The sequence below is a fragment of the Mandrillus leucophaeus genome, unplaced genomic scaffold (genome assembly GCF_000951045.1).
Source record: "Mandrillus leucophaeus isolate KB7577 unplaced genomic scaffold, Mleu.le_1.0 Scaffold123, whole genome shotgun sequence".
Lineage (NCBI taxonomy): Eukaryota > Metazoa > Chordata > Mammalia > Primates > Cercopithecidae > Mandrillus > Mandrillus leucophaeus.
Window position 1 is genome coordinate 2,153,376 of NW_012100654.1, and position 24,818 is coordinate 2,178,193.

At 45.7% G+C, this 24,818-nt stretch overlaps 1 protein-coding gene across 1 annotated transcript in view; it reads left to right on the forward strand.

Moving 5' to 3' along the window:
• ITGB5 (integrin, beta 5) overlaps positions 1–24,818 on the forward strand; it is a 144,151-nt gene that overhangs the window by 11,701 nt on the left and 107,632 nt on the right. The window contains exon 4 of the mRNA XM_011971614.1: positions 12,892–12,977. Within this exon, the coding sequence (XP_011827004.1) occupies positions 12,892–12,977 (86 nt within the window). The remainder of the gene's footprint in view (positions 1–12,891; positions 12,978–24,818) is intronic.

Genomic DNA, 24,818 nt, shown 5'->3' on the forward strand with positions numbered 1-24,818 from the left:
ACACAGCCGCGGGCAGGCGTCTCAGAGGGGCGGGGAGCGCAGGCAGTGCCTGAGGGCAGAGAGCGCCTTCAGGGCACTCCCTGGTGGATGGACCAGTCGCCAGGGGACAGCCCCGCGGGGCCGTCGTGAATCTCCTGTCCCCTCCCGGGCTGAGGAGGAGCTTCCCTTCCTGTGTAAACAGCCTGGCCGGCCTGCTGACCTAGCCCGCCAGCCCCGTGCCTAGGGCACGGGGAGGACCATCGCCAGCCCTGCCTTGGGGCCCGGGCTCTCCGTTGGCGGGCACAAAGCGGTCCTTGTGGCCGGCCGGGAGCGGGCGGGCTGCTGGTGGGGGATGCCGCCGGTGTCCTGTTCCCGGGGAAGCAAGGGAGTCTCGAAACCCCAGCCAAAGCCCAGGGCCACCTCCACTCCTGAGGGCTCGCCTCCTGGGACTGCGAGTGCACAGGGCCCACCGCGAATCCTGGAGTTCTCTGCGCCTAGGTTAGCCGCCTTCATTTGAAGATGCAGACCCACTTCCCCACCCCACCCCGCCTGCTTCCGCCTCTCCTAGGCCACCGCAAACCCGAGGGGGCACCCGCGTCCCAAACCACAGCCCCACCTGGGACTTCCCTATTAGATTCCTTCTGCCCGACTTTATCCCGCGATTTGCACACGCTCGGAGCCTCACACTCCCCTAACTGTGACGGATTCTGGAGTAGAGGACAGGGGCTGTGGAGATTGCCTTAGCCCGACGCTGCCATGGGCTGGCGGCGGTGCGAGGATCCCTCGGTTACCTGCTCTTAAGTTTTCAGGGTTGGGAGATGACTGGACGTGGCAGTTCGGAGGCCCTCGAGGAAGGATGCACTTGTTTGGGATGCGGACTTTCTCCCTTCCTTTAGGAAATAATAGTGCTCTATTCACTTTGGAGCCGGAGATACTTGATTGCTCTTGTGAGCCAAGTGGTTGCCTGGCTGCCCAAGGGGAGGACTGTTCCCCCCCCGCCGCTCCCCGCCCCGGTGTCTCATTTACATGAAGGCAGTGGAGGTTTAGGTTTAAGAGCGAAGGAGGGGTCTGAGCAAACAACAACTTCGTTCAGACCCTAATTCAAACTTAATACTGTAGCAAGGTTTTTGTTTTTTGTTTTAAATGGGAAAATAATCACTCCAGAGCTCGGAGAGTAGATGAGTGGATTCCAGACACCCATCCGGCAGCCAGTGCCCATCACGGATAGTTTCATGGGTCCCTCGGGAAAGCGAGCAGAAGGAAGCTGTAGCCCACATCACACAGGAATGTATTGTTGTGAACGCTCCCCTGCTCCACAAGGACTTTCCTTTAGTTTGAAATTAGGCACTTTTTCTTTTTTGGTGGGAACATTTTCTTTTAATACTTTTAATAATGTTAGTAGTTTTTAATTTTGGCAAAATAAGAAAATCTGGCAACCCTATGTTAAGCTCCCCTTCTCATTTTCTGTTTGTTTCTTTTGTTTTGTTTTTAAATCTTAGTTTTCTTTGAAATCCAAAAGTTTGGAAACTGCCAAAGGAGATGGCTTCTAAGTTCCTCTCCAGCTTGACATTCTGTAATTCTGACAAACAGAATTATAATAATAATTTCCAGTTGCAAATAATTTTTTTTTTTTGAGTCAGAGTTTCAGTCTTGTAGCCCAGGCTGGAGTGCAGTGGTGCCATCTCGGCTCACTGCAACCTGCACCTCCCAGGTTCAAGCGATTCTCCTGGCTTAGCCTCCCAAGTAGCAAGGATTACAGGTGCCGCCACCGTGCCAGGCTAATTTTTGTATTTTTAGTAGAGACGGGGTTTCACCATGTTGGCTGGGCTGGTCTTGAACTTCTGACTTCATGTGATCTAACTGCATCGGCCTCCCAAAGTGCTTGAATTACAGGCTTGAGCCACCGTCCCTGGCTGCAAATAATTTCTAAAAATACATTATTTTCCACTTGCATCGTGCTTTCTGTTTTTCAAAGTTCACGTACATCTTCATGGTGATGTCCATTTTCTCATATGGGCTCAGGAAGGAAGTGACTTGCCCTTCCCCTCTACTTGGGTCAGGAGTGGCGGACCAGGGACCATGGCTTTTGGTCCAGTGCCCTCTGTCCTACCTGACTCAGCTTAGGGAAGAGAAAAGCACTGAGCATGGTGGTTCATTTGCAACTCTTTTGGAGTCCCGTTTTCCCATTGCCCATCTTTTTTTTTTTTTTTTTTTTGAGACAGAGTCTCGCTCTTGTTGCCTAGGCTGGTGTGCAGTGGCATGATTTCAGCTCACCACAACCTCTGCCTCTCAGGTTCAAGCGATTGTCCTGCCCAAGCTTCCTGAGTAGCTGGGATTACAGGCATGCACCACCACACCTGGCTGATTTTGTATTTTTAGTAAAGACGGGGTTTCACCATGTTGTTCAGGCTGGTCTCCAACTCCCAACCTCAGGTGATCCGCCCACCTCGGCCTCCCAAAATGCTAGGATTACAGGCGTGAGCCACCACACCCGGCCTCTGCCCATCTCTTTGACTACAGGTTTTGGTGATGGTGCTGGTGGTGGTGGAGCAAGCCATGGCACTGGCCTCCAGAACTTGCTGCCTACCTCTTAGGGCTCTGAAGCTTCTCAGGATTAGCAGAGGTTGACTCACATCTGTGTGATTTCTCCTAGTTTCTCAGTGTTGCTGAATTAACTTTAACATTCTCTCTCTCTTTTTTTTTTCTTCCCTTCCCTTCTTTTTTTTCTTGAAGCACTACAGATACTTTATTCAGGGTGTGTTTCTGTATTGCTACTAGGAACATTACTATTTGAAAGAAAAAAACGTAGTTACTTAGAGAAAAGAAAGAGATGACCCTCAGGGCCATGCCTGCCTGGCTGTTCCTGGACCAGTGGTTGAATGGCTCTCTCTGCTGCTCTAACCTCTCTTTCATCTCGGTATGGATTTCCAGCCGGAAACCTTAGGTTTCAGGGGCTCATTTCCAACAAGTCCCTGGCCGACTGACAACCCCCTCCCGTCCCCACCAAGGGCTATCTCCTGTTCTCTTTATTATCTTACGGCCAAGAGCCTTCAGACAGAATCCTAGGACATGGTCTTCCCCCAAAACCAGGGGTCTCACTGAGGTGAGGCTTTTCCACGCTGCCTTTGCTAAGAGAGAGAGAGGAATACCATCTTATAAAGAGGATCCTGCAACACCACTGGAATTATGTGTGCTATCACATTCATTTCTTTTTAAAAAAGCAATCAAATGTTCTTCTGGTGAATGCTCTGCCCATCCTAAGACAGCCCTTTGTTTTATTTAGTGGACTCATGTTGGCAGCACCCTTCCTCTACCCCCCACCCCCTACCACATTTCCTGTGGTCTGTGATGGGGTTGTTGGAATTTGGCTGGGTCTGCAGCTCTCTGTAGGTAACCAGACACAGGTTTAGAGCTGACAGGACAATGAAATACAAACAGTGGGTTTGGTCTGTAGACTGCTGTTTATCCTATGGATTTACATTTTAACTCCATCATCCTTGAGTTGGGGGAGCTTTTTATAAAGGGGATTGAGGCAGAAGAGGGCAGGGTCTAATTAGCTCTAATTAGTATTCCCCGCCTGCTTGTTCTCCATGCTTATTTAGCTACTGAGGCAACGGGGAATTAAAACGTCTAAGTAGTTTGGCAAAAGGCCTTTTGTGCCTGCGTGCCCTGGTAACTACTTTTTCTTCTTCAGCCTGGCCACGGAAATATTCTGAGATGCTTTAACGGTATCAGTAATGTGGGACAATTACACACTACTTAAATAATAGGGCCCCTTTCACATGGCAGTGTGCAGCTGGGTTAATGGGATAGGGTCTCTTTTCACAGGTATTTCCAGTTGGCTGGAGCTGAGGGCCTTGGAGAACTGACTGCCGTGGTTTGTTTTCCTTCTTTCCGGTTCGAATGGGATTAATGGCCTCTATAAATGTAAAGGAATGCTTTATTTAGAGGCGCCCATTTGTTTCTGAAGCTTCTTGCTTCCGTTGAGTGCAGGGTTTGCTTCCCGGGCCTCATGGTGAAAAGTTTGCTTCAAGACAGGCTTGACTCATCCCCTAAGGCTGATGCTTTGAAGGTACTGCAGGGTACCCTGCGCTCTCTTTATAGGATTCCCTCCCCAACTCCAGCCAGACATTTTCAGAGCTGGTTGTCTCTTGAAGAGCTGAGACCTACTTCTGCAACTTGTTCCCGTTAGTTATTCTCAACTCTTACTCAGCGTGATCCTGAGGTCCAACTCAAGTCAGATCATGTCTCTCTGCTTAAAACCTTCAAATGATTTCCCAGAGTCCTGCCAGGCTCCACGAACTCTCCACTGACTTCCCTGACTTTCCTTCACCACTTTCCCTTCAAGTCCTTTGCTCTAGCAGCATGGGCCTCCCACTGTCCCTCCAGCGTGCCAGTCATGCTCCCATGGCAGCCCTTCTTCCTGCCTGTAATACTCTCCTGCAAGAAGATATCTGTATGACTGGCTTCCTCCACCCTGCAACCCTTTTCTTATCGTCTCTTGCTCAGCCAAGGTTTCCCTGGCCGCTCCCAGCTAAAGCTGCAACCTCCTCCCTATATCCCGCGTTCTTTTTATCTGCTTTCCTTCTTTAATTTTTGTCCTTAGCACTCATCACCATCTAATGTAACTACATATCTTGTTCACTATTTCCCCTAAGTAGAATTCTCCCCCAGCCAGGATGTGAGCTCTGTGAATAAGGGAGTCTTTTTGGGTTTATTCACCTCTGTATCCTCCATGCCTGGAACAGCACCAGGCACATATTTGTTGATTGAAGAATGGATGAACCTGAGTCTTGGTAATTGGGAGGTGAAGAGGGTGATGTATCCCGTCCTCAACTCCCTGTTGCCTTCTACAGCTAGCTTTGAAGTCAGGGACTATGCATGTGGCTTGCTAGGAAGAAACATCCTGGGAGAAAGAGATTCTGTTGGAATGTGTCAGGATTTTTTTTTTTTTTTTTTTTTAAATGGAGTCTCACTCTGTTGCCGAGGCTGGAGCGCAGTGGTGTAATCTCCGGTCACCGCAACCTTTGCCTCCCAGGTTCAAGCGATTCTCCTGCATCAGCCTCCCGAGTAGCTGGGAGGCAGAGGTTGCAGTGAATCAAGATCACACCACTGTACTCCAGCCTAGGCAACAGAGTGAGACTCCATCTCAAAATAAAATAAAAAAGAAAGGGAAAAAGAAAAGAAAAAGTACATATGTAAAGGTTTTTTTTTTTTTTTTTAAATTGAGACAGAGTCTCTCTCTGTCTCCCAGGCTAGAGTACAGTGGTGTGATCTCAGCTCACTGCAACCTCGGCCTCCAACGTTCAAGCGATCCTCCTGCCTCAGCCTTCCAAGTAGCTGGGATTACAGGCATGTGTCACCATGCCTGGCTAATTTTTTGTAATTTTAGTAAAGATGGGGTTTCACTATGTAGGCCAGGCTAGTCTTGAACTCCTGACCTCAGGTGATCTGCTTGCCTCAGCCTCCCAAAGTGTTGGGATTACAGGCATGAGCCACTGTGTCAGGTGTCTCTTTTATTCATTCATTAATTTACTTTTTAAAAGACAGAATCTCGCTCTGTCACCCAGGCTGGAGTGCGTTGACGTGATCATGGCCCACTGCAGCCTGAACTCCTGGGCGCAATTGCTCCTCCCACCTGGGCCTTGCAAAGTGTTGGGATTACAGAAGTAAGCCAGTGTGCCCGGCCCTTAAAAAAGCCTTCTAAGAATTGAGAAATCCAGAAAAATTGAGAAGATAGTGATAAGAGTTCCCATCAACCTCACACCCAGTTTTGCCTATTATTAACATCTTACATTAGTATGGTACCTTTATTATAATTAATGAATCATATTGATATGTTATTATTAACTAAAGTCCATCAGTTTAGATTTCTTTAGTGTTTACCTAAGTCCTTTTTCTGTTCTAGGATCCCATCCAAGATACCACAGTACATTGAGTTGTCATGTCACCTTGGGTTCCTATGGCTGTAACAGTTTCTCAGTCTTTTCCTTGTTTTTTATGACCTTGACAGTTTTAAGAAGTACTGGTCAGATATTTTGTAGATCATCCCCTTCTTGGGATTTGGCTGATGTTTTTCCCATGATTAGACAGAGTTAGGTGGTTTTGGAAGAAGAACATAGAGGTAATCAATTGCCTTAAAAAAAAAAAACCTTTTGATAGGTAATATAGTCCCATAATTTTTAAAAGTATAACTCATTAAGTGAGAAGCCTGTCTTTCTTGTTGCCCATCAGTGCGGGATATTTCTGTGACCCCCTTTCCTAAACAGATTATGCCTACATAATTCCTATTATAAAGCTACTAAGCTTTCTTATGTATCCTGAGGGTTTCTATGCGTGTGTTACAAATATCCCTCTTTCATTTTTATTCAGAGGCAGCACAAAACACAGTGTGTATCTTGCTTTTTATTTTTAACTTAACAATGTATTGGCGTAAGCTTCCTGTCAATACAGAGAGCATGCTCATTCTTTCTTTATAGCTGTATAGCACTCCATTATATGAATTGGTGCTTTAAAAATAGAAGTCAGATCTGTAAGGCTGGTATTGTTGAGTGTTGTGCAGATGTCTGATGTTCATAAAGGCAGTGTAGAATGAGAACTGCTGGGATAGAACCTTCCTAGGGCATATTTGCATTTCATGGTAACATTTAGACATATGGCTATTTAGTTGCTAGAGTCTATACTGGGACTGTTTTGTCCATTGTGTGACAAATGTGAGCGCCTGGTTCAGGGTGTGGGGAGAAGCATTCCAGGGCATTGCCAACTTCAAGGCAGAAAGGCCATTTCAGCTTCTGTATTCGCTTCTGTTATCCCACGGAATATTTTGGATCAGGAAATTCCAACTGCAGATGTATGTTTTAGTAGTAGTTGTCTGACCTTGGACCCATGGGGTGTATAGAAGTGGAGAGAGGCTGAATGGAAGGAGGCCAGTCGGGAGGCTATGGCAGGAATTTAGACCAGAGGGCCTGGCTTGGACTGTTGGGGCTAGAGGTTGCAGACAGGAAGGGTTGGCTTAGGATAAACATTTCTTGCATCTTGAAAGGAATGATCAACCGGATGTGGTGGCTCCTTGGATGATTGATGAAACACAGGGGTGAGTCAGTGGGTTTTGGAAGAACATATTTTTAGATTACAGTTTGCAATAAACACTGGGCTTCAGAGATGTGAAGCAAAAGAGATACAGGGAGTTGCCACTGAGCTAGGAATAGTCACTATGCAAACAGCAACGAAGATGAGATGTGGCTATCGTCTGGGCTGCTAGTTCCTGTTTCCATGACCTAGACCTAACACTGACATTTGTGAACTCTGAGTGTTTAGTTTTTTATTCATTGCTTCCTTCCTTTTCAAAGTGCTTATTGGTGCCAAGTGACTCATCCAGCAAAGTCCAAACTCTCTGAAATATTAATAGGTGGAGAGAGGAGAGATGCCAAAGGGAGTGAGTCTGACACTCCACATATCAGCACACAGCCTGTGGTTTAGGATCCTGGAGTACCTGTCTGGTACCTGGCACCCGGCACACTGAGTTCCTGGACATCAAGGGCTGGTAGGTCATTCACCTGTGCATCTCTAGCATCCCCCCAGTCCAGTGCTCAGCATTTAGGGTGTGTCAAGTGCAGAGTTTCTTGAATTTGAATTTGTCCCAACATCAACCGAATTTTAGGGCAATCATTTTGAGTACAAACGACTTTACTTTTCTATGTGAATAATAATAACAGAAACAGTTAGTATTGCCATATGATAAATTGTTTTACAGTTGTTCATGATGTTTTCATACCAGGTGACTATCACATCCTTTGAGTTTCTTTGGTATTGTGTCCAATATTCAGTAAGGGCTTTTAGGCTGCTGGACCAGAAGACCAGAGCTCAGTCTGATGTGGGTCAGAATTGAGGAGCTCTTATTGTACTGAGCCCTGGACCTCCAGCCCAAGTTCCCAGAGCTCAGTGATGAGGCTCTGGTAATTATAAAGTGTTGTTTGTAAATGTATGTGGCTTTGAAGCTGGGTGTGGAGGCTCAGGCTCACGTATGTAATCCCAGCACTTTGGGAGGCTGAAGTGGGTGGATCACTTGAAGTCAGGGGTCGAAGTCAGAAGACCAGCCTGGCCAACATGCTGAAATCCTGTCTCTACTAAAAATACAAAAATTAGCCAAGTGTGGTGGCATATGCCTGTAATCTCAGCTACTCGGGAGGCAGAGGTTGCAGTGAGCCAAGATCATGCCCGTGCAGCTTGGGCAACAAAGCAAGACTCTATCTTAAAAAAAAAAAAAAAGAAAAGAAAAAAGTATGTGGCTTTGATCAGAGTCCTAAGTGAAGCCTTTGACCTCAAATTCCTTTCTGATGAAGGGGCTGTTACGGATCTCCAGAGGACCCTAGAGCTCAGCAGGTCACACCAGCCCTACGTCCAAGATGGCAAAGGGACCCCCAGGCAGGCATCTCATGTGGGCATTTGCTGGCAAGGACCCCATCTGACCTCTTTTTTGTAGATAGGGCTCCTTGTTTCAAGTCACATACGCTTGTTATCTTACATTTTCATCTGTAAAAAGAGGCAACTTGACTAGCTCATCTTAAAACAATCCTAGCCCCAAGGTACTGTAATTTCATGATTTTATGGAAATGATTTTATATATCAGAGAAAAGGATATGCCTCAAGAGCCTGAGTTTATATTTGATAAGGTTGAGGAGAGGAGAAGCAAAGTTACTTTTGTTCTAGATTTGTTTCTTTTCCCCTGCAGATAGTGGTTGCTGACAGGTACGGGGATTTGACCAAAAAATGGGACTAGCATTTTGCAACTCTTTTCCTGCATACACTTTTGTTTTTAAAGGCTTAAGTGCCTATTTGAAAATCACTAAGTGAGCCAGGTGTGGTAGCTCATGCCTGTAATCTTAGCACTTTGGGAGGCCCAGGCAGGAGGATCACTTGAGCCCAGGAGTTTGAGACCAGCCAGGTGTGGTGGTGTGTATCTGTAGCCCCAGCTACTTGGGTGGCTGAGGTGGGAGGATCACCTGAGGCCAGGAGTTTGAGGCTACAGTGAGTTATGATCACACTACTACACTCCAGCCTGGGCAACAGAGCCAGACCCTGTCTCAAACAGACAAGCAAAAAACAAACAAGAAATCTAAAAAAGAAAGGAAAACTCACTGAGTGAGTGAATTCATTTAAAATTAGAAGGAGTTTGTCAGTAGCAGGTCCAGCTTCCCAGTAGGTTGTGTTCTCAGACCTTCTTGGTCCTCATTTGGGTCTGGGATGGCTTTTCCTGCTGAAGTGAGGTCAGGCATGGTAGGTGGGTTCCAGCAGCACCAGAGCCTCCTGCTGCAGGCCTCCCTGGGTGAGGTAGATAAGGATGAGGAGGCCTAGGGTTCAGGGTTAGGGCTGGTGGAAATCTTTGTTCTCACCTGCTGTGGGCTCTCAAAGCCTCTGTTCCTTTCTTTCTAGCCTCTCAGGTTCTGCCTGTTTCTCCCTCCTGTCTTGTCCCAGCTACCATCCTTATGCCGATTGGTATTTCTTCCTTCTGAAGTCCCTGGAGTGACATGATAAAGCTTCCTTCCCCACTACCACCACCTCCTGCACCCACCCCTCTCCCAGTCAGCAATTTTGCCATTTGAGATTTCTGTGAGTTTTCACTGCTGGTGACAAAGGAGAAGCAGGGAGTTAAAATTAGCAAATTAGGGAAACGTTCCAGTTGCAAGATATTGGTTTTTTTTTTTTAACCCCTATTTTGGCATTTCTTCTCTTTTACTTTTTAAATGTTTCTTTTCTTTTTCCAGCTTTATGGAGGTATAGTTGACAAATAAAAATTGTATATATTTACAGTATGTGATTTGATGTTTTATTATATGTATACATTTGTAGTGATTACTACAATCCAGCTAATTCACATATTCATCACCTCCCATAGTTATCTTTGTGTGTGTATGTGGTGAGAGTATTTAAGATCTACTGTCTTAGCAGTTCTCAAGTACACAATACATTGTTATTAACTGTAGTCACCATTCTGCACAATAGATCGCCAGAACTTATTCATTTTCTCCAAATGAAACTTTGTACCCTTTAACCATCTCCTCTTTCTCCATTCCACCTCCACCCCACCAGCCATGGCAACCACCATTTTACTCTCTGTTTTTCTGAGTTCATTTTTTTTCCATTCCACGTATAAGTGACATAATGCAGTATGTCTTTCTGTGCCTGGCTTAATAGTATCCTCCAGGTTCATCCATGTTGTCACAAGTGACAGGATTTTCTCAATTTTTTAAGGCTGAATAGATTTCATTGTATGTATATACCACTTTTAAAAAATATCATATTTTCTTTATTCATCTGTCTGTTGACTCCATATCTTGGCTGTTATGAATTGTGCTGCAAGGAATATGAGAGTGCAGGTATGTCTTCGACATACTGATTTCATTTTCTTTGGTTATATACTCAGCAGTGGAATTGCTGGAACATGTAGTAGTTCTGGTTTAAGGAACCTCCATGTCGTTTTCCATAATGGCTGTACTAATTTACATTCCCACCAACAGTGTCCAGAATTCCCTTGCTTCCCTTTTATCAACATTCTTGCTAGCACTGGCTATCTTTGTTTTTTTCTTTTTTTTTCTTTTTTTGAGACAGAGTCTTGCTCTGTCGCCCAGGGTGGAGTGCAGTGGCGCTATCTTGGCTCACTGCAGCCTCCGCCTCGTGGGTTCAAGTGATTCTCGTGCCTCAGCCTCTCGAGTAGCTGGGATTACAGGGGTGCACCTCCACACCCAGCTAATTTTTGTATTTGTAGTAGAGACAGGGTTTCACCATGTTGTCCAGGCTGGTCTAGAATCCCTGACCTCAGGTGATCCGCCCACCTCAGGCTCCTAAAGTGAGCCGCGGTGTGAGCCACAGTGCCTGGACTTACAGGAGTGAGCCACGGTGCCTGGCCCATTGCTTATTTTTCTAATTGGGTTATTTGTTTTCTTAATATTGAGTTGTTTGAATTCTTTATATATTTGGGTGTTAACCACTGTATGGTTTGCAAATATTCTGTCGCATATGGTAGGTTGTTTCCCTACTCTGTTGATTGTTTCCTTTGTTGTGCAGAAGCTTTTTAGTTTGATAGATTCCATTTGCTTATTTTCATTTTTGTTGCCTGTGCCTCTGGGATAATATTCCAAAAGTCATTGCCTAGTGTGATGTCAGAGAACTTTTTTCATATGTTTTCTTTTACATTTCAGGTGTTACATTTAAGGTTTTAAACCATATTGAGTTGATTTTTTAAATATAGTGTGAGATAAGGGTTCAGTTTCATTCTTCTGTATATGGATATCTTGTTGTCCCAAAACCATTTATTGAAGACACTAGCCTTTTCCCATTGTGTGTTCTTGACAACTTTGTTGAAGATCAGTTCACTGTAAATGCCTGGATTTATTTCTGGGCACTTTATTCTGTTCCATTGGTCTATATGTCTGTATTTGTTGTTGTTGTTGTTGTTGTTGTTTTTGAGATGGAGTCTCGCTCTGTCGCCCAGGTTAGAGTGCAGTGGCCGGATCTCAGTTCACTGCGAGCTCCGCCTCCCGGGTTTACGCCATTCTCCTGCCTCAGCCTCCCGAGTAGCTGGGACTACAGGCGCCCGCCACCTCGCCCGGCTAGTTTTTTGTATTTTTTAGTAGAGATGGGGTTTCACCATGTTAACCAGGATGGTCTTGATCTCCTGACCTCGTGATCCACCCGTCTCGGCCTCCCAAAGTGCTGGGATTACAGGCCTGAGCCACTGCGCCCGGCCTATATGTCTGTTTTTATGCCAGTACCATGCTGTTTTAATTACAGTTGCTTTGTAGTATATTTGAAATCAGGTAATACAATACATCTTTGTTCTTCTTCTTTAAGGTTGTTTTGACTATTTAGGTTTCATACAAACTTTTGTGGTTTGATAAAAATTTTAGGATTTTTTTTTCTATTTCTGTGAAAAATGACATTGGGATTTTGATAAAAAGTGAATTAAATTTTTAGACTGGATAGCATGGACATTTTAACAATATTAATTCTTCCAAACCATGAGCACAGGATATCTTTCCATTTTGGGGGTCTTCTTCAGTTTCTTTTTCTTTCTCTCTTTCTTTCTTTCTTTCTTTTCTTTTTTTTTTTTTTTTTTTTGACTTTTGAGACTGGGTCTCCTTCTGTTGCCCAGGCTGGAGTGCAGTGGTACAATCATGGCTCAAAGTGTGTACTATTACACCTGGTGAAATTTTGTTTTTCTTAGAGACAGGGACCCTACATTGCCTAGACTGGTTTCAGCCTCCTAGGCTCAAGCAGTCCTCCCGCCTTCACCTCCAAAATGTTGGGATTATCATAGGCGTGAGTCACCATGCCCAGCCTTGGGTTTGCTTTTTTTTTTTTTTTTTTTAATTTGACCTATTAATAGATATGTTGAATCAATGGATTTCCTCTATCTTAATTCAACATTGTGTTCCTGGGATACATGGTTTCTTTCAGTACACTGTAAAGTTTGATGTGAGAGTATTTGATTTATAATTTTCTTTTTTTAAAAAAATTCCTGAATAAAACCAATGTATTGTTTTTTCTTTCCTTTTTTTTTTTGTACTATTTTTGTCATTTTGGACAGACTAAGTGTAAAGGGGCCTTTCTTGTTCTCTCTCAGAAAGAGAGGATTTGCCGAGTTATGGGGAAAATGAGAATCCAAGTGGGTCTAGCAGAAGAAATGGAAGTTGCTAACACAAGCATGCATGTTTGGTGAATGCTTCAGAAACTCAATGTTCAGCCTCAGCAAATGAGTCTTAACCTGCAATTAACAATGGGACCTGCACCCTTTAGACTCAGAGAGGCCTCCTGTTAAAGAAGGAAGTAATTCTCCCAACTTATTCAAAGGCCTGATCCATGAAATTTATAGCCAGGAACTAATTAGTGCATCATCTTTATCTTGCTTTAAAGGTCTCAACATATGCACCAGTGGAAGTGCCACTTCATGTGAAGAATGTCTGCTAATCCACCCAAAATGTGCCTGGTGCTCCAAAGAGGTATGTAGGTGGGGGAGGGGAGGAAGACGGGAAGGAATGTTGCGAGGGTGAGGGTGAGGAGGGGGCAACACCACAACACACCATTTCACTGTACCTAAAAATCCTATGCAGATTCTGTAAGCTGCCTTTTCCCCGTCAGGCCAGAGTAATGACAAATCCAAGTTTATGAGACAATAAGATAAACTGGGTTTCTTGATAGTGTGGAATGCTAATCCTGTTTTGGGGAAACAAGACTTTCCTTCCCTTTTGTTTGGAAACCAATTAGGATTCGTCTGTAGTTTTCAGATCTTTGGTTTAAGAACACCAGAAGACCTGAGCTTGTGAATCGAGTTTGTTGCATAATGATTCAAAACATGTCTAGATGGGTGGCATGTTGGTGGAGGCCAGTCATCTTAGTGTGCTTACTTGAAAATAAATATTAGGAATTAGTCTTTATGGAATGATTTTATTTAAAAATAATGGCTGCCATTTCTTTAAGCCTTTTAGAAAGAGATGTAAGTTTGGGACAATGTTAGGCTATTGATATCATAAAGCAATGTGGGCTGGGTACTGTGGCTCACACCAGCATTGTGGGAGGCCAAGGCAGGAGGATTGCTTGAGGCTTGAGCTTAGGAGTTTGAGTCCAGCCTGGACAACATAGAGACTCTATCTCTACTAAATAAATCAGGAAAGAAAGAAAGAGGGAGGGAGGGAGGAAGGAGGGAGGGAAGGAAATGTAACTTTCTAGACTAATCAGAACATGATTGATTTCTAAATTTCCTGTCTTGAAGGAAATTTCTGGGTCACAAACCCTCCATGTAAAAGGGCCCCATTAAGGTTATTTGTAAAAGAACCCAGGACTTGCTGTTTTGGACTGGCTCAGTCTGCAACTCAGTGTGTGATCCCTGTCAGGAGGACCAAGAGATGGCTCTCGGGAGGCTGGGGTTAGTCTCCGTCATGGCAGCCTCAGAGGTCTGGGGATTCCTTTAACCTATGATGGCTAAAAATGATCATGTGGGGACCTTACTAGATGTCATACCTTTTGTACATCATATAATATCTCTGATTCTCACAACAGCTCTGTCAGGTGGGTGTAATACACTTGTTTTATTGATGAAAATATGAGGCTCAGAGCAGTAAAGTGACTCACTCAAGGTCATACAAGTGTGCTAAAGCTGGGGTTTTAATCTGACTTCTGAGCCCAAGCTTTTCCCTCCAGACTATATGGCCTCTTGCTTGCTATATGAACTCTCTAAAATGTCATTTTAAAACTTTGGGAGTTCTCAGTTTACTTTGAGAGAGGAATCTTTCCAACATATAAACCTTTAATCATATTTGTGATTAATCGTACCATCTTTGTTATCACCCTTCTTTAAAATCTTCCTTTTGTTCTCTGTGACCTGCAGGGCAGGTCAATAGAGACCTGCTCTGTGGTCTCTTGCCTTCCTCCTGCCATCATCTCTTGTCTGACCTGAAATTTAGCCAGAGGGAACCACCTGCAGATCCCCAGAGAACTCAGCTTGAGAACCCTGCCTGATCTTCCCGGTGTTGCTCCTCTCCCCAGAAAGCCTTGCTGGCTTTTTCTTCCTCTTTCCTTCTTTTTTTTTTTTATTTTTTATTTTTTTGAGACAGGGTCTTGCTCTGTCACCCAGGCTGGAATACAGTGATGCAATCGTAGCTCACTACAGCTTCCCTTCTGGGCTCAAGCAATCCTCCCACCTCAGCTACCAGGTAGCTGGGACTACAGGTGTGCGCCACTGTGCTTGGCTAATTTAAAAAAAAATCTTTTAGAGATGGGATCTCTCTATGTTTCTCAGTCTTGTCTGAAACACCTGGCCTCAAATGATTCTCTTGCCTTGGCCTCGCAAATTGCTTGGATTACAGATGTGAGCCACCATGCCCGGCCCCTCCTTTCCTTGACTGATAACCTTGTTTTATCATTTTTAAGAATCAATTCGGCCAGGCGTGGTGTCTCACGCCTGTAATCCTAGTACTTTGGGAGGCTGAGATGGGCGGATCACAAGGTCAGGAGTTCGAGACCAGCCTGGCCAATATGTTGAAACCTCATCTCTACTAAAGACACAAAAAATTAGCTGGGCGTGGTGGCGTGAGCCTGTAATCTCAGCTACTCGGTAGGCTGAGGCAGGAGAATTGCTTGAACCTGGGGGGTGGAGGCTATAGTGACTTGAGATTGGGCCATTGCACTCCAGCCTGGGCAACAGGGTGAGACTCTGTCTCAAAATACAATACAATACAATACAATACAATACAATACAATACAATACAATACAATAACACAATACAACACATTACATTCAGGCCCAGCGTGCAGTGGCTCACACCTATAATCCCAGCACTTTGGGAAGCCAAGGTGAGTGGATTGCTTGAGCTTAGAAGCTCAAGACCAGCCTGGGCAACATGATGAAACCCCATCTCTACAAAAAATACAAAAAATTAGCTGGGTGTGCTGGTGCATGCCTGTAGTCCCAGCTACTTGGGGGACTGAGGTGGGAGGATCACTTGAGCCCAGGAGGAGGACCTGTAGTGAGCCGAGATTGTGCCATGGCACTCCAGCCTGGGCGACAAAGCGAGACCCTGTCTCAAAAAAAAAAAAAAAAAAAAAAAGAATCGGTTCAACCTCATCTACTCCATAACTACCTGTGTACCTGATCGTCTCCATCTGTCTATCCAGTCATTTATCCATCCATCCATCCATCCATCCATCCATCCATCTGTGTATTCATCTGTGTATCCATTTGATATGAGAATGTAAGCTCCCTCCACTGGAGTGTTAGGGACAGGGGTTCTTTTTTTCTTTTCTTTTGAGATGGAGTCTCACTCTGTAGCTCAGGCTGGAGTGCAGTGTTGTGATCTCGGCTCACTGCCACCTCTGCCTCCTGGGTTTAAGCAGTTCTCTGCCTCAGCCTCCTGAGTAGCTGGGATTACAGGCACGTGCTACCATGCCCGGCTAGTTTTTGTATTTTTAGTAGAGACGGGGTTCACCATCTTGGCCAGGCTGGTCTTGAACTCCTGACCTCGTTTGTGATCCACCCACCTCGGCCTCCCAAAGTGCTGGGATTATAGGCGTGATCCACCATGCCCAGCTGGGGCAGAGGTTCTATCTGTTTTCTTCATTACTGTATTCCTGAATGGTGCTTACCACATAGTAGTTGCTCAAAGGATTTCACTGGATGACTATTTATTGTGTGTCTGCTAGGTGCAGGCCATGACTACCTTTTTGTCTCCGTGTACTCTGTGCTTCTTTAGCACTTATAACCTCGTTTTGTTTTAATTTGTTTTCGTGCCTGTTACCAACTAAATCATCATCTCCTTCAGAAACTGAACTGCCTTATTCATCTTGGATACCCTGTATCCAGTCAAGAATCTGGCAGGAATTTGTATTTGATATAAGAGTACTGTTAAAAAGACATGGAGTTAGAAAAACGAAAGTTTCAATCAGCTTTGCCATGATTTAATTTCTTGATATATAAAATGAAGGTGACAGTTCCCACCCTCCAGCATAACTGGGAATGTAAAATGAGATTGGTGCATAAGAGGACTTGTGGACGGGGCTGATTAGCTGAGCCTCCTGAATGGCTGCCACTGTCATCCATAAGTATTTTCTAGTGACATGTGGCTAGAAAATCCAGAAGCCAGGTCCATTTTTACTTTAAGTAGCTTCCTTCCTTGTGCTAGTACTTCCACAAGTCAGACTACCTGATGCTGACAGTAAATGAAGGTGTCCTTAGGAGCTTGTTATCACCCCAACCCACATTTGGGTTCCCTGTCCAACTCACTGGGCTGCCTCTCTGCTCATTGGAAGCCTCATTCTTAGCTGAAGAAATTCCTATGATCCCTGCCCTGGAATGCAGCTTCCCATCTTCTTTGCGGGTGACCTCTCCCCAGGGCATGGATGTGTTTTAGAGAGCTAGGTTGGAGAGTTCGGGAACGGTTATTTATTTATTTATGGCAGGGTCTCACTCTCATCATCCAGGCTGGAGTGCAGTGGTACAATCATGGCTCACTCCAGCCTCAACCTCCCAGTCCCAGGTGATTCTCCCACCCAGCTTCCTGAGTAGCTAGGATTACAGGCATGTGCCACCATACCTGGCTAATTTTTGTATTTTTAGTAGAGCTGGGGTTTCACCATGTTGCCCAGGCTGGTCTCAAACTCCTGGGCTCAAGTGATCTGCCTGCCTCTGCCTCCCAAGTGTTGGGATTATAGGCGTGAGCCACCATGCCTGGCCATGAATGGTTTTGATCAACCCCTTCTCCTTAGCAAGACTGAGTAAGTGTCGCTGGGTGCCTTCTTAACCATATATCTCAGGACATCATCAAAAATGTAATGAGCGTTTGATGTGTGTGTACACTGAGGGTTGCTGCCCAGTAGACAGCCAGTGAGGGCCAGGTTCCCAACCTATGAGGATGAATCCCACGGCACATTCCATGGGGATTCTCCTGCTCTAGGTCCCATGAAGACTTACCCTTATTTTACTTGAAGTGGGCATGGGCACTCCTTATCCCTGCATTTCACATCCCTTGTAACCTAATTCCATGCCTTCTGGCTCCGTCTCCTCCCACAGGTATCATGTGTGAGTCCACCAGTGTCCTTCCCCACCACCCCCTGAATGGTGCTCTTGCTGGTTCTCTCTTAGTTGGCTCTGTGCCACATCAGCACTGGCTCTCTTGCCTTTGTTTACTTTTTTTTCATTTTTAATCATTTAGTTTATTTTTGGAGACAGTGTCTTATTCTGTTGCCCAGGCTGCAGTACAGTGGTGTGATCATAGCTCACTGCAGCCTCAATCTCTCAGACTCAAGTGATCCTCCCACCCTAGCCTCCCGAGTAGCTGGGACTATAGGCCTATCCCACAACACCCAGGCAAAGTTTTGATTTTTTGTTTGTTTGTTTGTTTGGTAGAGAACAGGTCTCACTATGTTACCCAGGCTAGTCTTAAACTCCCGGGCTCAAGTGATTCTCTCACCTTGGCTTCCCAATGTGCTGGAATTACAGACAGTGAGCCACTATGCCTGGCCTCTTGCCTTTATTTTCTCACCATGGTTTACCTGAGGATTTCAGACTTACTCTCTGCCCTCATATCCAGAGTCGCCAGACTCTCCCCTACTCTGAGACCAGGATGTGTGCGTCACTGCCTGTCTTGGCCTGTCCACGCTGCCCCTGCCTCTCTGCAACACACTTTCTACCTTGTTCTAGACAGCCTTGGCCGCTTGCTTCTCAGCCACTTATGGTGCTGTTTGTACAGGACAGCTTAAGACACATGTATTGTGTTCTCACATTGCTATAAGGAAATACCCAAGACTGGGTAATTTATAAAGGAAAGGGGTTTAATTGACTCACAGTTCAACATGGCTGGGGAGGCCTCAGGAAACTTAGAACCATGGTGGAAGGTGCAGGGGAAGCAATGCACCTTCTTCACAAGGTGTCAGGAAGGAGAAGTGCCGAGCAAAGAGGGAAGAGCCCCTTATAAAACTATCAGATCTCAGGACAACTCACTCACCATCAAGAGAACAGCATGGGGGAACCCGCCCCTGTGATTCAGTTACCTCCACTTGGTCTCTCCCTTGATTTGTGAGGATTATGGGGATTATAGGAATTACAATTCAACATGAGATTTGGGTGGGAACACAAAGCCTAACCGTACCAACACACAATAAACCCCAGCAGTTTATGATCTATTTTGTCCATCATTTTTTAAAATGGACATTTTGTTTCCCCTCTAAGATTGTAAATTTTACAACCCAGCTAGTTGTCTTGAGGAATGTGCCTGGAGGAGAGTGTGTGGATGCTTTCTAGGCAGGGCCTAGGGGTAGCCCACGTTCTTCCTACTCACACTGTTGCCTAAAACCCAGCCACATGGCAATGCCTAACTGCAATGAGAACTGGGAGACTTTCTCTAGCTTTGTGCCCCAGAAGAAAGGGAGAATGGGCTCAGTGTACTGGCAGCTTATGCTCGTGTCACTCGCAAGAGGACAGTGGTTTGGGAGAAGTGGGCAAGGCTTAGGGATCCGTGCTCCCTGTGAGAAAGCAGGTTTGGGGAAAGCAAGAGAGTAGGCAAAGACAGGCAGAGAGATTGCACTTAGGCCTTGCAGAAGCTGGGAGGCTGTCAGGGTGTGAATATGAGGCTCCGTGAAATGGCGTGGCTGTGGGCAGTAACAGGCTGCTGTGAAATCCGGGAGAAGGACCAGGTTAGGCAAGGCCACCACTGTGGAGCTGAATTCCCACAGGGAGAAGAACGATGAGGCCTGAAGTATTTGGATGCGTGGAAATGGGGTCAGGCATGGGAGAAGACTAGTGAATTCTGGGCTGGGGTGAGCAGTCTTTGCCTGGGGAAGTAGATGTGGAGAAGAAGCAATGCATCAGCAGGATTGGAGGTAGGAGCATGAGGAGGGAGACAGGTGAGAGGCTGGGAAGCAAGATGGGCCAACTGAAATGAAAAGAATCAATATTCAATCCAGCTCACATAAACTATAGATTCCTTAAAGAACATCTCCTTGTGGTCAGACTAAATGAAAGAAATAATATTGGCCTGTTGTAGACGCTTCATAAATATTTGTTCAATGAATTAAATAAGTCCATTGGAAGCTGGTAGAGGGATTTCTCCATCCCCCAGGCAGGAAGTATACGTGGCAGTGTGTTGCTGACACACAACACACATTTTGGTTGTCATCAGCTACCTTCTCACATCCCTGAGGGTTCTGCCAAGTTGGAGCTGCAGGCATGGTTGGTTAGGGGGCCAGGCCGTGCTGTATCCCAGCCAGAAAGGTCAGCCTCAGCAAGAAGCCAGCTCCCCACCTGTGTCCACTTCTCCCCTGGGTTCTCTGCCTGTTTCCCAGTTTGTTTCTTCCCTCTTCATCCCAGGGATTGGGTATGCTGGCCTCCTTTCTTGCTTGGCCCTTTTGTTCAAGGACCTACAGTTCCTCAACTCTTCTACTCTGTTTCAGAAGCAAACAAGAATTTGTCTTTTCCCCCAAAACAATCACCCTCGCCTTTTTAGAGTTTTAGCCTTCAGCAATAGTAGGTAGGATGGCACTCAAATAATGTAATGTCTGGTCTGACATAGAGGAACCTGAATGCACTCACTGTGATGCTGGACAGCCAAGCACCCATTGAGCACTAGCCTTGACTGCAGGGTAAGAGATCTTGATTAGCAAAAAATATATAGGGGAGCTGGGCATGGTGGCCACACCTGTAATCCCAGCACTTTGGGAGGCTGAAGCGGGTGGATCACTTGAACTCAGGAGTTTGAGACCAGCCTGGCCAACATGGCGAAACCCCATCTCTACTAAAAATACAAAAATTAGCCAGGCATAGTGGTGGGTGCCTGTAGTCCCAGCTATTCGGGAGGCTGAGGCATGAGAATCACTTGAACCTAGAAGGCGGAAGTTGCGGTGAGCAGAGATCAGGCCACTGCGCTCCAGCCTCGGCGACAGAGCGAGATTCCATCTGAAAAACAAACAAACAAAAAATAAAATATATATGGAGTCAGATGTTACATATTACAATAAGTAGCAGACCTCATCTTATCCTCCATGTAACAGTGATGATGGGGTGAGTGAGCATGATGGCCTACAATAAGTTGCAAACACCAGTGTTCTAACAAACTAAAAACAATCTAAGTTTAAAACACCTCTCTTTTCTCTTTTATATTATTACCACTTAGTAACTAAAAGCAGCAAAAGGCCAGGCGTGGTGGCTCACGCCTATAATTCCAGCACCTCGGGAGGCTGAGGCGAGAGGATTGCTTGAGCCCAGGAGTTGTAAACTAGCCTGGGCAACATAGTGAGACCTGGTCTCTACAAAAAAAGTAAAAAATCAGTGGAGTATGGTGGCACCTGCCTGTAGTCCCAGCTACTTGGGAGTCTGAGGTGGGGAGGCAGCTTGAGCCTGGGAAGTTGCAGCTGCAGTGAGTGGCGATCACATCACTGCACTCCAGCCTGGGTGAAAGAGCGAGACCCAGTCTCTCAAAAAAAAAACTGCAAAGGACACTTCAAGTTTCTGTTTCCATTCTGCTGCTTTTCCCCTTTGGAGAGTTTGATAAGGGCATTTCTGGAGACCAGGGATCAATGCTTTGTTTGTGTATGGGAACCTCTTCCAGCATAGAGCATAGGGAGCATCTGCAAGCAGTTGTGTTGTGGCCCGTTAGAAGCCCATCCTTCTTGCTTGGGCTCCTTTTGTTCAAGAAACAAAAGGTTTCCATTTTTCCCTGTTGAAATGAAGTCCCCCCTCCTCTTCTATAGGTTGAGGCGCTTCTGTACCTGTTTCTCTGCAAGAGGATATTTATCCCTCATGTTTGGTAGGTAACAGATCTCTGTATTTGGGGCAGCAAAGAAATGCTCCCTTCAGAAGGATGGAATCTGTGGGCCCAAAGTTAGTTTCCTGCTGCAGAACTTGGCAGTGGCCTTGGCTAAAATGGGAGGCACACACATGCTGCAAAGAGCACTGGATTTGGGCTCAAGAAGCCTGGGCCAGATGAACTTCAACTTCTTGGGTGAACTTAGGCTTGTGGAGCTCTGATTTCCCACCTGTGGAAGCCAGGGGATGGCACCAGGTGATGCAGTCAAGGGCCCTTCCCCTTGGAACTTGCTATGTCTGACACCTGGCAGAAGGTCTTCAGTGTCAGGTTTCTGGGATCTGAAGCTGTTACACCATCAGACATCGGGATGTCATTCATGTCAGGAGGACTTTCTTTTTTTCTTTCCTTTTTTTTTTTTTTTTCCAGCTTTCATGTTAGATTCAGAGGATACATGTGCAGGTTTGTTACATGGGCATACTGTACTCAAGTAGTGTGCATAGTACCCAATAGGTAATTTTTCAACCCATAAACCCTCCTGCCCCTGTAGTTCACAGTATCTGTTGTTCACATGTTTATGTCTGTGGGTGCTCAATGTTTAGGTCCCACTAATAAGTGAAAACGTGGTATTTGGTTTTCTGTGCCTGCATTAATTTGCTTAAGAAGGAGAATTTTCTTAAACATGAGTCTGCCTTTTCTCTAAGTCTTTATGATTTGAGGCATCTGTATTCATTGAATTTGGAGCTTAGAAATATAGATATTGAAGGGCTGGGTGGGGTGGCTCACACCTGTAATCCAGCACTTTGGGAGGCTGAGGCCGGTGGATCATGAGGTCAGGAGATTGAGACCATCCTGGCTAACACGGTGAGACCCCGTCTCTACCAAAAATACAAAAAATTAGCCAGGCATGGTAGTGGGTGCCTGTAGTCCCAGCTACTCGGGAGGCTGAGGCAGGAGAATGGCATGAACCCGGGAGGTGGAGCTTGTGGTGAGCTGAGATGGTGTCACTGCACTCTAGTCTAGATGACAGAGCAAGATTCCATCTCAAAAAAAAAAAAAAAAAAGAAAGAAATATAGGTCTTGAGACATTTTCTTTCTTTCTTTCTTTCTTTCTCTTTTTCTTTTTTCTTTCTTTCTTTCTTTCTTTCTCTCTCTTTCTTTCTTTCTTTTTTCTCTCTCTCTCACTTTTGTTTTTGTTTTTTTTTTTACCTTAAACTACTAAAGGTTAAGAGACGTTTTCCTGATTTATAATGTTTGTATACCTGGAAGGTCATAGCCATTACTAGATATGCCCCTGGTCTCTGTCATTTTGGTTTTCTCTCTTTAAATATGCATCTACCCTTGTTCAAAATTGAAATATCTAGGCCAGGTGTTGTGGCTCATGCCTGTAATCCCAGCATTTTGGGCGGCCACGGCCATCATCTGAGGTCAGGAGTTCGAGACCAGCCTGGTCAACATGGCAAAACGCCATCTCTACTAAAAATACAAAAATTAGCCAGGCATAGTAGCACACGCTTGTAATCCCAGCTACTCAGGAGGCTAAGGCAGCAGGATCACTTGAACCAGGAGGCGGAGGTTGCAGTGAGCTGAGATTGCACCACTGGACTCCAGCCTGGGTGACAGAGTGAGACTCTGTCTCAAAAATAAAAATAAAAACAAAAATACTTAGAAAGGAGCACACGGAATAGAGGCGAAGCTCTTGGCTTGTGGCCTGACTCCCTCTGCTGAGGTCTGCAGTACTCTCAGTTCCTTTTCTTGGGCAATAAGAACCTATAGCTACAAATCAGTTATGCTTACTCATTCCTTATCGGGTCAAAAATAAATCAATCAAAAGAAATTAGTCACAGCAATTTTTTGGACTCTGTGCCAAAAGAGATCTTCACCTCTTAGGGGAATTTCCCTGTTAAGGCAGCTGTCTTACCCTCAAAAGCTTCTTTGGACCTGCCGTGCCCCGTGGTGCCTCAGCTAGTGGCTCTGAGTCCCTAGAGCTCTGGGACAATAATGACAGGACTCGATATATAGGTAAAGATGTCTCAAAGTTATTGAGCACGTCAGTAAAACCACATGGCCTGACCCAGGTAGCAAGAAAGTGAACTTTGACACTGATAATAGAGATGCATGGCACTGAGAAGAAATCTAACTTTGGTCCACATGGCATATGGGTGTCCTTTGCTGTCTATAAAGCTGGAGTTACTGAGAATAGGACTCCGTTTGTACCATCACGTTGCTGACTCGGTCTGCACTTCCGAAGTCAGTGCAACCCTGCAAGTTGCAGCTTTAATGTGATTAATAGTGGTTTCCACACTGGCAACCAGGTGACAGTGCAGGAGCCCATGATTCTTGTTAATGCAGCTAACTTCAGGGAGGCCTCATATGCACTGGAGCTGAGGTTTATCACAACCTCAGCTGAAGAATGTTTTTAAGGAGAAACATGGGAAAGCTGCTGCCAATGAAGGGCATGAAGAGGGCTTTGCTCCTAACATCCTGGAGAATAAAGAAGCCCCAGAGCTGCTACAGTGTGCACTTGGGAAAGCCAACGACACAACTAGGGTTATAATCGGCATTTATCTGGCTGCCTCACAGTTCTTCAGGCCTGGGAAATATGATTTGGACTTTAAGTCTCCTGATGGTCCCAGCAGATACATTTGGCCCTGTACAAGTCCTTGATCTATGATGGGTAGTGTCCATCAAAAATCCCTTTGAGCAGGATGTTGGGAAGCTCAGATGAAGTTCACTGCCAGTGCACGTATCCCAGCAGTGGGGGGATCGTCTCATTGACCAACCTAAAGGAATTGTGCACCTGCCTCCTGCTTAGGTGAAGCAGGTTGGCTCTGTGTCCTGGTCTATTCCAGAGTGTAAGCTGGTCCAGACCCGTAGGAGATGTGTCAGGGGTTCCCATTACTCTGAGGAGACTGACCATGCTTCCATTGCCACCCTGGTGGTGGGGCTGTGCACTGGACTGATCAAAACAGGTACATCTTGACAAACAGAACTGGGCCAAGTATAGTCAGGTCCTCAGAAGCAGAGGGGCTGGATAGCAAGGCTCAGTTCGCCAGTGAGAAATTCAGAGATTCTCTAGCAGAGTAAGCACTGGGCAGGCAAGTCGCTGAGCTCTTCAAGCTCTGGAAAGCTAATTAGACATCTACTTCAGACAGCTCAAGACAGCAGAACCAAACTGGCAGGGCCCTCAGGTTGTTACCCCTCCTTTTCCCAAACCCTGTGTTTTTCTTCTCACTGCTTCACTAGAACTGCTATATGAGAGTCAAGCTTGACCACCTGGAACCCCATTTAGAAAGCTCTGCTTTTAAATCTAAGGCCAGAGGCCGGGCGCGGTGGCTCACACCTATAATCCCAGCACTTTGGGAGGCTGAGGCAGGCAGATCACAAGGTCAGGAGATCGAGGCCATCCTGGCCAACATGGTGAAACCCTGTCTCTGCTAAAAATACAAAAATTAGCTGGGCATGGTGGCACGTGGCTGTAATCCCAGCTACTCGGGAGGCTGAGGCAGGAGAATTGCTTGAACCAGGGAGTTGGAGGTTGCAGTGAGCTGA